Source organism: Anoplopoma fimbria, chromosome 6, assembly GCF_027596085.1.
Source record: "Anoplopoma fimbria isolate UVic2021 breed Golden Eagle Sablefish chromosome 6, Afim_UVic_2022, whole genome shotgun sequence".
Classification (NCBI taxonomy): domain Eukaryota; kingdom Metazoa; phylum Chordata; class Actinopteri; order Perciformes; family Anoplopomatidae; genus Anoplopoma; species Anoplopoma fimbria.
In genome coordinates, this window is record NC_072454.1 from 17,201,804 (window position 1) to 17,215,248 (window position 13,445).

The window sequence follows — 13,445 nt, forward strand, 5'->3', positions numbered from 1 at the left end:
AGTGACAAGGCTTTAATGAAAATCCCCATGACTGATGGCGCTCATGTTGGAGCATGTGCAGTTTGAAACTCTTCCCCCTCGCGTCTAAACAATGACGAGGTGTACATCTTACAAAATGAAAGCTCACAGATTCTCCTGAAGTGATGGTGACAAGACACAGGAATGACAACATATGTGATAACTGCCACAATGAGTTTGAATATTTACACATGCGTTCGGCTCACCTTCTCATCCCTCTCTGCGCTCTGTGTTCGGCTGAGAGCCTCGCTCTCTCTCTTCCTGCCCTTGTCCACAGTGGAGCCCTCGAGAACGGGCCGGGAGTTCAGCACTGGTGTCTTCATTCCCGCTGTTATCTGGGCTTCCATCTCCTCAAAGCTTCTGCTCATAGTGAGAGACAGGAAGGAGGAAGGAAGGGAGGGAGAGATTGGGACATGAAGTGTTTATGATGGATGAGTGTTAAAAGTTGCTGGAGCAGCTGAACTGCATGTATTATGAAATCCAAATCATTCTTGTTCATATAGGAAAAGTACATAGTATATTGAACCAGTAAACTGACAATTGCATTGTAAGACTTCCTACATTACACACCAAATATAAATGTATGTAATACTACACGATAAATACACAGAAATAAACATGAGGTAGAGCAGTAGAAGTGTGTTGTACCCTGTGCAGGGGGACCTGGGCTCAGATACATGTGGACACGTCGTACTCTTGGTTAAGCTGTCAGATACTGAGTCCAACTTCAAGTACAAAGACGGCTTCTTCACAGACAGCGGCTACAAGACACACGAGGGAAAAAAACTTAAACCCTGTGAAATCTTATTTTAAATACATATAAAAAACAAACCAGTATTAATAAAGAAAGCAGCAAACGTTTGATAAGATTCTCTAAATAACAAAATACTCACTGGGGAGGCAGAACCAAGCTTCTCCATGTACTCAATTTCATAGTCTTGCACTGACACAGAAAGACAAAACAAAGTTTTAGAGGCAGAAGAAGAAATGGGGAGACATGTCAGCCAGTGTGCAGCTCTGTACTCATGAGGTGAAAGGCTGAGGGCAGGTCTCTGTCTGTTCATTATTGCATATATGTCCCAGATGGGTTGAGACACACAGCCACAGAGAAATGGAGGCTCTTCTGGAGGTCAGAGGGCAGCAGAGAACTGGGCCAACAGGCTTATTTCACTGCCACAAAAAACAAATACTGTGCTGGATGTATGAAGAGCAAAGGGGATGGTTGCTGTACACAACGGTTTGTACAGACATAAGGTTTGAATGTCCTTTGAGCACCGCCTGTCTGCGGTATGCTTTGATCTTTGTCAGCACTTATTTGGACACAGGTGGCCGGGAGCACAAAGAGGAATCTAAGAGAGTCAGAAAGCTAAGCCTCACCTGGAGTCTGATGAGGAAGACTGTTCTCATTAACAAAGGAAGTAAGGTCGCATGGCTGAGGGAAGTCCTGCTGGTCAGAGTTTAAATCTGAATCCATGTCGTGCAGGGCGGCCCACTTGTGACTGGTGGAGGAGGCCAGCTTCTCCTCGTCTGTGGCGTGGTCGTCCTGTTGGCGGAAAGAGGGAGTTTCATCTGTGGGCGAAGGATCCTGAACGCAAAGGAGGTGCCATTGACATAGTCGGAGGGAAGAGGGAGAAATACAGGCAGACAACAACAACAACAACAAAAGTGTATAGAGATGTACAGGTATAAATAATTAGGTACGCACCTGGGATGGGTCGGACAATGGGGATTTCTTTGGCGACCTTTTCACTCTGAAAGTATTACTGAGAAAAAGAAAATAAACATCTATCGTCAAGATCCATACTCCATATTCAGCGCCTTCGGAACACAATTTTATTAGTTTCATCCGTCACCGTCTAACACAAATTTTTGTTTACAAGCGTCATATCTCAAATGTGTGTATAGTCGCAAATACTGTAATGTAAACCTGGTTGGGTACATCTGCTTTTGCACAAGATGACAACATAATTTGCATTGAGTTACAGTACCACTTACTGTATTCTATGTGTGGATGTAATGACAGAACAGTGAAATGTTCGTGATAAGGGTTGAATCTAGTTAGTAACTGCACAGTCAGTAGTGGTAGTAAATGAATGTTATGTTATGAATAGTTTCCTTTTCACACAAATAGACTAATAACACAAATCCTAGAGAGGAATATACATATTTGGTAATATACCAGGTTAGTTAGGACATTGATGCATGAAATATTACTGTAGTTTACCTGTTACCTTTTACTTTTGTTACCTAAGTTTAAAATGTATAGATCCCAAAAAACATAGATTCTCACAGTGTTTTTAAAGGAGTGGAAGTCCTTGTATAGCAATTAACAAAATAATCCACCATCCTATTTCAAACTCTAAATTTATGAATAAACATATCTGATACATCTGAGCAGAAAATGTCTGCACCTTGTCACAAAAAAACATTTTAGGCCCAGTAATTAATGGTTAAAATTCTTAACAGAATTCATTAGGGATTAATATAAATGGGACAATAACCCCCCTAAAAATATGTATATCTAGAAAAGTCTAAGAATTATTTTATAGTTTTAACTTCAACAATAGCCAAAAATGAACACAAGAGGGAGCACAAGCACCTTCTTTTTTACAAACTTACAGACTGGACACATTAGCTAGACAGCTAACACATATCAATAACAAAGAAAGATATTTTGTCAGCTTCAGGAGAAAAAAAAGCGTAATGGGGAATTTTACCATGAAACAGAATCTGTTCCAATATTAACCTTTGTCATGAAGTACTACCCTGAGCCTTCCTCGTAGCACTTATTGTATTCGTATTAGTTGTTGCACTCACTGTATTCGTATCAGTTCGCTGCACTTATTGAATTCGTATTCGTTTACTGCACTTATCCTATTCGTAGTAGTTTGTAGCACTTATTGTATTCGTATTAGTCTGTTGCAATTATTGTTTTCATAGTAATTTGCCTCTGCACTATACTTTTGCTCTGGTTTATGCTTTAAGATGCTTGTTTAAGAAAGGAGATGCACTTATGACTTCTGGTGACTAGTAGTTCTCTTGAATACCTATGTTGAATACACTTCCTGTAAGTCGCTTTGGATAAAAGCGTCTGCTAAATGACTGTAATGTAATGTAATGTAATGGAGAAAGTGCTGTTAGAAAATTTTAATCTGTTCTAAACTTTGTAAAGAGTGACTGCTTAAGGCAGTAACAAAACTAACTCACTAACACATCACATTGTGTTAAGTTTGTCATTCAAAAGAACCTCATCAAACACTGTTGCACTGACCTCTTTTTAAAGGATTATAGCCTTTTACACTGCTGACCACACCCAACTATAATGTAATAATGCACTTTTGTGCACCCTGCTGTATAGTACTAATTTGCTGCATGAGTAGAATTTTCTATGTGCAATAACTGCATTATGTTTAAATGCTCTTTGAACATGTTAACACTAATATAAGCTATTACTGAGATAATAAACCAAGCTATTAATTTGTACTATGATGTTTTTCAATTGCCATTTCATAGGTGGGATTGCGCATAATACAAAGTTACAAAAAAAACAACTGAAAACAGGTATGTCCTGTTAAAATATGCAGGATCGTTTACATGGAATCGTTTGATAGTTGGCACAAGGGATTGTGATGTTTCTGTTAATATGAAGAGGGACAACAGGGCAACATGCTGCTTTAAAAGGAGCCACATGGAATTAAGAGTCAAAAAGGGATGGATGGTTTTGTTGTCCCTGTACTTACAACAGACAACATAGAGAAGACACACCCCTGGACTTCCTGTGACATATGAGAATACACAGACACAGGTGACAGAGAGACAGACAGAGGACACTGGCATAATAGACAAGAGGATAACATACAAACACAGACTAACCTCACAAACAGAGAAACACAGACATTCCTTTACATGAATACAATGTTCTGTAAGTGAGTATGGTCTCTCCCATGAATGTGCGGCCCCATGGTAACAGACTGTGAACTTACGATTTGATCGGAGTTTTCTTCTTCTTGCCCGGTTTGTTTTGATTTTGGTCCTCCAGTTCCCCAATGTTGTCGTTGTCATTTTCATTGTCATAGTCATTGGATGACAGTTCAAAGGACGCAGAGGCCTTGGGAGGGGAGTTGGCCATCTTATTGGTGGATTTGAAAGGGTCTTCAGAGTCATCAAAGTTATTGGTGTCAAAGGAATAAGAAGGCCGGGACAGTTTGGGGGAGTTGGGGATGCCTTTCTTAGAAGTGAATGGATTGAAGTTGGGATCATCCCACTTGTCAGGTTCAAACTTGTAAGAGACTGCGGGAGGGGGGATTTCCTCCTCGTTGCCATTGTGGGTTGCTGGAGGATTGTTGTCCAGCTGCTCCGTCTGCACTGGAGGGTTCTTCTTCAGCCCCAGCTTTGGTTTCCTCAGAGGCATCTTGGCACCGGGCTTCTTGCCCAATTTCTTGGGTGGGGGAGAGGCCTGGTGTGACGCCTCACTGCCCTCCTCAGAGTAGTCAAACTCCAGCCTTACTGACTGACGCTTGGGGATAATGGGTTGCTCTTCAGGGTTGGTGGTTGGCTCTTGAAGAGGAGCTGGGGGACCCGGCTCTACAGCAGAGACAGAGGGACTCTCTGGAGGGGTAGCGATGGAGGCACACACAGGGCCTTTACGACCCAGATCGGGGGAATTGGCAATTCTACTACCTCCAGTATTGAAAGGATCGATGTTCTCAAAATTATCTGGATCCCATTTGTAGGAGGTACTAGGGGGGATGGGGGATTCTTCTCCAGCTGTTGGACTACTCACAAGAGGGGTCTCCTCCTGGCACAAGGGCAAGGCAGGGATGACAAGGCTCTCCTCTTGGCTGGTGTGGGTGGTCTCCTCCGGCAGGGGAGGAGGGGTCTCCACTCGGATCTTCCTGGTCCTGCGAAGGGTTCCTCCAGGGCTGGGGGTCGCAGAACCTCCCTCTGCTTCCTCCTGAGGCTGGAGAGGGCTAGCAGTTCGGGGCTTCGCTCGCTTCTTGGTCTCCGGGGTGCTACTGGATGAGGCAGGGCTCGGACTCTCTGGGTCGGAGTTCTGTCTGAGAAGAGGCTTCTTCTTCAAAGACCCAGGGCGGACTTTCTTGGGCCTGTGGAGGGTCCCTGGAGCGCTCTCGGTGCCTACACTGAAGGATTCAGAATGTTGACGGAAGCCTCCCACTGAGGATCCGTCCAACAGAGCAGCACTCTCTAGTTCTCCTCCCTGGAGGCTGAGGGAGCGGGTCAGAGTGTGACTCGTTGAATCTCCGGTAACCTCGATGTTGTATTGGCCGCTGGCTGCAATGGGCCTGTCCTCGTCAAAAACAATAGATGGGGAACGACATGGTGCATCGTCTGGAGTCAATTCAGAGGCAGGAGGACTGACTGATGTGTCTGCTACTGCAAAAGATGGAGAGACGTAACGCAAAGAGGTTTTAGCTGCTAAAAAAAAAGGCATAAAATCTAACTGAATTAAATGCAGGTGTGATCAAGGAAGCCTGCATGGTGATAAAAGCTGCTGCTGTCTTCTGACACATTCAATTATAGGGATGAATGTGCTATAAATAATTAAATAAGTGTCTCTCAGTTGGATAGAAAGTAACGAAAATTAACCACATGAGAGAGAGAGACTGAACCGATAGGTCAGCCTCTCCTAGATATCCCAAAAGACCCAGATGGTTGTCTCAGCAGACAAAGCCAGGTGGGAGATATTGCTGTATTCCACTAGATGGCGCAACAAGACTTTCTTACACCTTTTTTTTTTTATGACGGCGTAACACAGCATCATACGCACATCATGGCAGGATTTTATTACCCTACCTGTGTCATCGGACGTTAGTTGCTGGGTTGGGGGATCTATAGGAGAAACAGTCTTCACTGGGGTTGTGGCTTCAGGGGTCTCAAACGCTCCATCAGAGTCTGAGCTCCTATAACAAAAGATGAGCATACATCAAACTGATATCACCTGAACTGTAGTGACTGTATCTGGAACGTTGACGCCATGGGACGGTGAGCTAAACTTCTCTCCTTCAGACAGTGGAAATCACCAAAGATACATCTATGTCCAAAGAAAGCAGTTCCGATGCTGTTCTTTAGAGCTGCAGGTATTGAGGGCAGCAGGTGCAATTTCCAGCAGTGTGTATGTGTTTTAAAAAAAATACCTTTAGGCTAGTGTGTGTGTGTCTGTTTTAATTTCCTGTAGACTTTTATGGCTACAAATGAAAACGCTGAATCTGCAGTGAGGCGACAAATAATGACACATCTGAGACACAGGATCACCTTACCTCAACACACACATGCAGCATCCATAAACACACAAGACCGCCTCAGGATCTACATCACAGATATGAAATAGATAGGGAGGGACTGAGGGGAACACCGAGCCGAAAAATGGAGAAATGACCAATTTCTGCATGAAGATAGGCTGTAAATGAAAATTACAATGTTATCATCCTGCGCGAAAAGACATATTGATTGGTTTTCCTCAGCAACACACAAACACGCACACACATACAAAGCGAAGCTCAGCAGACAACCTGACTACTAAGGTCCTCAGCCTCCCGTCCTGTCTCACCTCTGTCTGATCGGCTCCGTGGCAGCACTGATCATGTTGTCATGACGTGAGCTCCAGGAAAGACTCCGGAGGAGCCCAAAAGCCGGATCCGAGCCCGGGCTGTCCCCGTCTCCTGCCCCTCCCAGTAGACTGTCCCATCCCCAGCGAGCCCACTGCAGTGGAGACAGAGCCTGCCACGTACTCACTGCCATGGCTGCAGGCGGCAGGATACACCTCTCCGCACCACGATGCTACAGCCGGACTCACAGGTACACACCCACTGCCTCTTGACGACTAAGACCACCAGATCCAACCTTCCCTCTGCTTTGTTTCTTTTTCTCTACAGTGTAATATCTCTTTGTTTTCAATCTACAATAGAAGTCCTTTCACGTTCGTATTTGTCATCTATTGCCACATCCGTCTGTCTCCAGTCCTCCCCAGTAGATGATGATGCCTCCCAGTCTAGATGAGACTGGCTGCAGAAGCCCACCGCCTGCAAACTGTATATTCTCATCTCTCTCTCTCTCTCTCTCTCCCCTTCTCTCTCTCTCAGCCTCCCTCCCTCTACCCCTCTCTGTCTCTTGCTTCAGAACCACGTTGCTGTATCCACGCGGAAGAAAATGATGTTGCCCGCCCGTCAAACCTGCTCTAATATTCATTCCATATATCATCAGTGCGTTTGATACTTATGTCTCCTGCCCTTTTATCTTTACCACAGTGTCATTTTCTGCCTAAATTAATTAAGCACATGTAAAAACATTTTGCTCATTGCAAACACTGTGTTGCTATGGTAACAGGAAGTTGCTGCCACCATAAGTTCCACGTTGGAAGCAAAGATGGCGGCACACAGTCCAACACAAACACACACAGCTGAGGATTGCCTAACTTGCGAGGACCAGTGATGTTGTATAAGATATAGACAACAAATGAAGGCATTTTGCAGATTTATGAGGCCAGTAGCTGCACACACACACACACACACACACACACACACACACACACACACACACACACACACACACACACACACACACACACACACACACACACACACACACACACACACACACACACAGAGAGAAAATAAAAGAAACATATACTTTGATAACTACTGATATCTTAAACGATGAAATTAGTCTTTTACAATAAACAATCTAAAAATGGCAATGATAAATGCAATGGGTAGAGGAAGCTGCCGTAATTGTGGACCCCTACACCTCTTCAACAGTAACACACAAATACAAGAGCATAGACAGGAGAAAAGACAAGCTAGATGACACCTCCATGTCTCTACACTGTATTGATCCAGCTAATCTATCGGGATTCAGCTCAGGGCGTTGTGGAGCCATTCAGCATCCTATGGGGGTCCTTTGTCACACACACACAAACATGAATCAAATAAAAACCTGTAGTATGAAAGACATGGGGGGCCTGATACATCATCTAGCCATCATTATGCCCGATGCAAGCAAAATACAGAGCTGAGACATTAGTGTTTCTAGAAGAGGCTGGTGATGAAAGTCTTTTTATGTAATTGGCAATATGTTCTCTATCCCTGGGGTCACATCACAGCAGAGATGGAGGTTCATCTAAGCCAACAATATGGCAAGAGTAACATATTCTACTAGCTCTGCAATTTGCTCCACTGACAAATCTAAACAATTCATCAGGCTACACAAACTCCAACAGGATGCAAAATATGTGGTGCCCGTTTATTATATTTACATAAATTAAGCCCCTAGATCAAAATCCTTATAAAAAACTTCCATTATTTTGGAGGGTGGAGTGATGCAAAAAACAAGACAGCACATGGCAAAGTAAGAACCCAGAGCTGTAATCTCTGTGAGGGCCCAGTGTGTCCCAGCAGGATGAGACTGGACTGCCTGGAGATCCATCTGGATCACTGGGAACCAGGATCATAGTGTCAGATGGTCTGGACAAGACCCACTTACAAAGACCAAATAAGCTTACACCAAACATATTCATCTATGAAGATATATAAGAGATTTAGCCTTTGTTTTGTTGTGTAACATAAAAATTTGCGGATGAAAGCTGCTTCTTTGGGGAAGGACGGAAATAAAACTGGAGACAGTGAGATAATGAGGGAATCAGGGCTCATTTCATTTCTCCGTTCATGCCCTTGCAGAGGACATTTTTCATGTGACTGCAAACACTGTGTTGCTATGGTAACATGAGGTTGCTCCTCCCATATGTTCCACGTTGGAAGTAAAGATGGCGGCACACAGTCCAACACAAACACACACAACTGAGGATTGCCTAACCAGTGAGGTCCAGCGAAGTGTTGCATGATACAGAAAACAAATCAAGGCATGTTGCAAATTTATGAGGCAAGCAGCTGCTGCATCAGCATTATTATGTTCACAGCCCATAAATTGATTTAACTGAAAAAAAGGGGGGAGAAAAAAATGCATTTTTTTTATTCTACTCTTCTGTTCCTTGCAGAATGGTTAATATTGATTATCTTTAAAAAATATAAATTGAAATGAGAACTGTAATTAAAGAAATTAATAGTAAATACAATTCAAAATGGGAATTTCTTCTGTGTGATTGCAGTTATATTTTCAGCAGCTCTTATGTGACTCGGTTGCAGACAAATTAAACATGGGAATAAGCAGCGTGTGGGGGAGCAGTCGGGTATGTCGGCGAATAGAAACAAAGGGAGCAGCAGTTAATAGCAGCCTCTCACAGCCTGGAGACAGAAACTCTGCAGCGCGAGGCAGGGAGACGCTGCATATCAGGCAGCCAGACGTGTCCCTGCTTCCAGCAAAATCCCACTAGACGTGTCTAAACAGCTTTCACAATGCTGGAGGGAGAGCCATCGCCAGCCCCGGGGAAGAGGAGGCAACCTGTGCTACACCGACATGTAAACCCAACACCACCTGTCTGTTCTAAATATGCAGATTGCCTAAAAAGTTTGAAGATGTTGGAACTTATCTGCTCTTTGCAAAATATGCTAAATCTGATCTCATTTGTGAATGTGAATTTCAGAGTGATAAAGAGGCAACTGTGATTTGATGAAAGCTGATGTAAAATTAAAAGGGATGGATGGATGGAGGCAGGCTGCTGGTCTCCAAGCAGCTGTGTGATTAGCCTCAATGGATTAGCTGCCGCACACTCGCTCCATCGTCTCTCGGCTGTCTAACTCCTCGAAACCCTGGACTCAACTATCATCTATCTCTATCCATTCAATCCTTTACCTTTAATTCCTTTGCTTTCCCTCAACCCCAAACAGCTCTACAATTCTTCCTCCCTTTGTTATCTTCTCCTCATTTAGCTATCCCTCTCTGCTGTTTAGGCGCTTCCAATATCAAGTTGATTTTTGATATGACCTTTTAGGCATTAAAGAATCAGTACTGCCCATCTGTGAGGCATCATAATGGGTTTTGTGCCAGTGCAATGCACTATGAATATGTCACATGCTTTGCATAGCCAAATATCAGTGAAAAAGCATGATTTAAATTTGGTTTTATCATAAAAATGTACCAGAACAAAAACATTGTTACATGCCTTAAGGAATGTAAATATTTTACAGTTGTATGTTTATAACTGTAAATATCTGTTTTGCTATGTTTTGTTAAAAGAAGGAAGAGGATAGGCGCCCACCCTATCATCATTCAAACAAGCCCTCAAAACCCACCTCTTCAAACTCGCCTTCACCTGCTAACCCCTGCTCCCTTTCCCTCCCTACCCTCCATTACATGACTCATTCCGCACAGCTTCTCCAGTTTTCTTTTTTTTTTTAAATGTTCTGTTTGTTTGTTTTGTTTGCTCCTTTGTGTTCTTTTTTTGTTTTTGTTTGTCTTCGCCCTATGTAAAGCGTCTTTGGGTATCTAGAAAAGCGCTATATAAAATGAAAGTATTATTATTATTATTATTATTATAAAATTATATAATAATAAAATATGGAGTTATACTATGAGTCTCTCCTATATTGTATACAGTCTCTGGTCACTCCTATGAGGTAGAAATGAAGAGACCAATAGAGGGAGCTCCTGTGCCTTGTCTGAGTGTCTGGATATAGAGTATTACATCATAGGAACTAAACACCCTGTGAAACACCACAACAACCTATTTCATTTTATAAGAGCCTCTTCAGTTTCTACACAGATGTGATGTGGTGAGCAGGGAGCAATGTGTAGAGGCTTTGTAATGGGAAAAAGAGCAAAAATTGGCTTTTGTTTTCTGCAAATGATTCATATTGAGAATCACCATGTACCTTTCACAAGCCGTAAAAACAGAGCAGATGTCTCTGACCTCCATCCAGACTCATGTCAACTCTCATCTCTTGTATCCCTTCATCCAAGAAATCCACTCAGTCTCAAAACAAAGAAGCCACTAAGGAAAAAAAAATAGTGTCTAAGATTATCTCTCCGTGTAATACCTCATCTAGCCTAAACGGAGACTTTGAGTGCAAGCAGATGGCACATTAAACAACAACAGGCCAGGTCTGTGAGCAGAGCACCGGTGAGGAGGGGGTTAAAATATCTCTCCATTTTGAAGATGAGATCAGATGCCATAGGTTCATTAAGTAGTATACCAACCCCCCATCTGTGCAGACACAAACAAACTGGCTACTCATTTTAGATTTCCATGAACTCAGTAAAAGCCTTATAATTGATGGTTGGGATGATGTAAACATAGTGTGTCTGTTATGCACACCTGTAGGAAAATAGTTACTAATTCAACAATGAGAGCCTGCACTTTGCTGCTGATATTCTTAGAAAAATATTCAGTCCGCTGAGGTCTGAATTTAGCAGAGCTTTGGGATGAAAGAAATGACTTATGTATAATGCTATAAATCATTCATTTCTACATTACAGACAGCACACACACACACACACACACACACACACATGCAGTCACTCCATTTCCCCTCTCCTTCCCGTTTCCCCTGATTCTTCCTCCCCTGTGCAGTAGTGTGTCTGAGATATAAATAAAACACAGCAAAGTGGAGCACTCTTGCTACGTCTCTCCCTCTCCCTCCCTAACTCTCTCTTTCTCTCATCCTCTGAACAAAACATCACCCCACCAGCCTCCCAGCGGCACCTACTGTACTCATTGCCTAGTTGTGGTTCCCACAGCGCTCACCTTTCATGTTTCATCCAGACATACAGTCGAGGCATACAAATGCGCATGTGCCTGCACACGTGCTCCGATTCTACCATCTTCATTTACACCACAAAAGCAAACAACAACAGTGATGACGTGCTCAGTTGGTCACCATTGGATTCAACAGTCTGAGAAGGTTTTACGACAGTACGCGTGGAAGAATAGAGTGAGGGAAAGCAAAGACATACAGGAGGTAACAGAACACAATGTCTCACAGCGTGTTTGTCATGTCAGGCTTCATCCTGCAACAGTAAATAACGCCTGCATAATAAATCACCTTGCATCCACATTGAACATTTATGCTGAATGGAGGAACTATTTAAACCCATGAATAAATAAAAACAACAAAAGCAAAGCAGAAGCAGTTGGAGCTGCTCTCTCGACCCTCAGCTTTTTAGATAAGGTGATTTTCTAGATTTTGATCACACCACTGAACGTTTTCCAGACACTGAGTAAGAATGCAAGTCAGGTCAAACTCACATGTGTTCTTGAGAGGGACAGAGAGTCTCTCCTTGCTCCATGGACTCGTTGGCTCCCATCCTCAGCTAGCTCTGCCCCCCCTGCCTGCTCCTGTTTTTTAGCCACCCTACACATCCACCTGCTCCCGCCACCCCCCTCTCCTTTCAGTCTGATCCTTTCAGAAGAGGCAGGCAGAGGAGGTGAGCAGCCGGCCGAGCTTACTGTGCTGCAGTGCAGAGGATGAGCGAGTCCCGCTCGCATCGGGAGCAAAGCAGTGGATGAGAAAGGGATTCTCGCTTTATGCACCTCATCCCTGAGCCTCTGCTGCTTGCAGAATATTCCACTTGCTCATCTGGCGGTCAAATTATCCAATACCAGTGGGGAATAAAATCTCAGAGAGCAAAAAATTACAAGAAGAGAATAATCCAAAACAAATAGGATGAAATAACAATCCTGCTGTGTTGCCGTGTTGCATCAGTGTCTGAGGTGCCTCCTCTCTGTTTGGCAGCTGATATTGCTGAGCTGTGTTGCTGCTCTCCTTGCCTCCTTGCCACCTCCCCCCTCTCTCCTCCACTCTCTCCCCTGACTCCAGCCCCCTGCGCCTTTAAAAAGACAAGCAGCTTTTTCTCGTCTGCTACCGCGACTATGCAGGGGAGCCAAACAATAGCAGACCCTCCAAAAAAACCCGACTGAGTCACAGGCTCTTTCCCTTTTCTCTCTGTGATCCCCCTTCTCCTCCCCTCCCACAACAACCGTACCTAACGCCTCTCTCCTGCCACGATTTTCCTCTCTCAGCCAGTGACTTGCACAGTTAAAAAACGTCATTTTTGTGCCTCCTTTTCACACAATGGATTCTTCCAACACTCAGCGTGGCCAACCAGAGTGATGTCTGAGGTAAACAAAAGACTATGAGAAACTAGTATGTGTGTGTACTATTCAAGTCCACCAGCAACTGTATACCAGCACACATTAACAAAACAACCATTTTCTGACTCAAAATGTTTAAGATAGAGATTTGATTTATAGAAGCTTAATCCAGTGGTGTCATTCTCTGCTGAAGAGTCAGGGACATATGCCACATCTCTAAATGAATACGGTCTCGGTGTTTGAATCCCTGGACATCAGGCTGGGTTGGTGATCTAATTTACTGGCACTCTCATCAAACATTAAATTGCATCAAAGACTGGAAGAGCAATAACGACATTCTGTCCAGCCATTCACTTTTAGATGTGTGTGTGTGTGTGTGTGTGTGTGTGTGTGTGTGTGTGTGTGTGTGTGTGTGTGTGTGTGC

At 43.6% G+C, this 13,445-nt stretch overlaps 1 protein-coding gene across 1 annotated transcript in view; it reads right to left on the reverse strand.

Annotated features, from left to right (window-relative positions):
- Positions 1-13,445, reverse strand: part of tacc2 (transforming, acidic coiled-coil containing protein 2) — a 50,972-nt gene that overhangs the window by 9,364 nt on the left and 28,163 nt on the right. The window contains exons 5-11 of the mRNA XM_054600766.1: positions 5,833-5,939; positions 4,002-5,412; positions 1,724-1,781; positions 1,396-1,603; positions 912-961; positions 667-779; positions 225-378 (exon numbers count right to left, since the gene is read on the reverse strand). Coding sequence (XP_054456741.1) covers positions 225-378; positions 667-779; positions 912-961; positions 1,396-1,603; positions 1,724-1,781; positions 4,002-5,412; positions 5,833-5,939 — 2,101 coding nt within the window. The remainder of the gene's footprint in view (positions 1-224; positions 379-666; positions 780-911; positions 962-1,395; positions 1,604-1,723; positions 1,782-4,001; positions 5,413-5,832; positions 5,940-13,445) is intronic.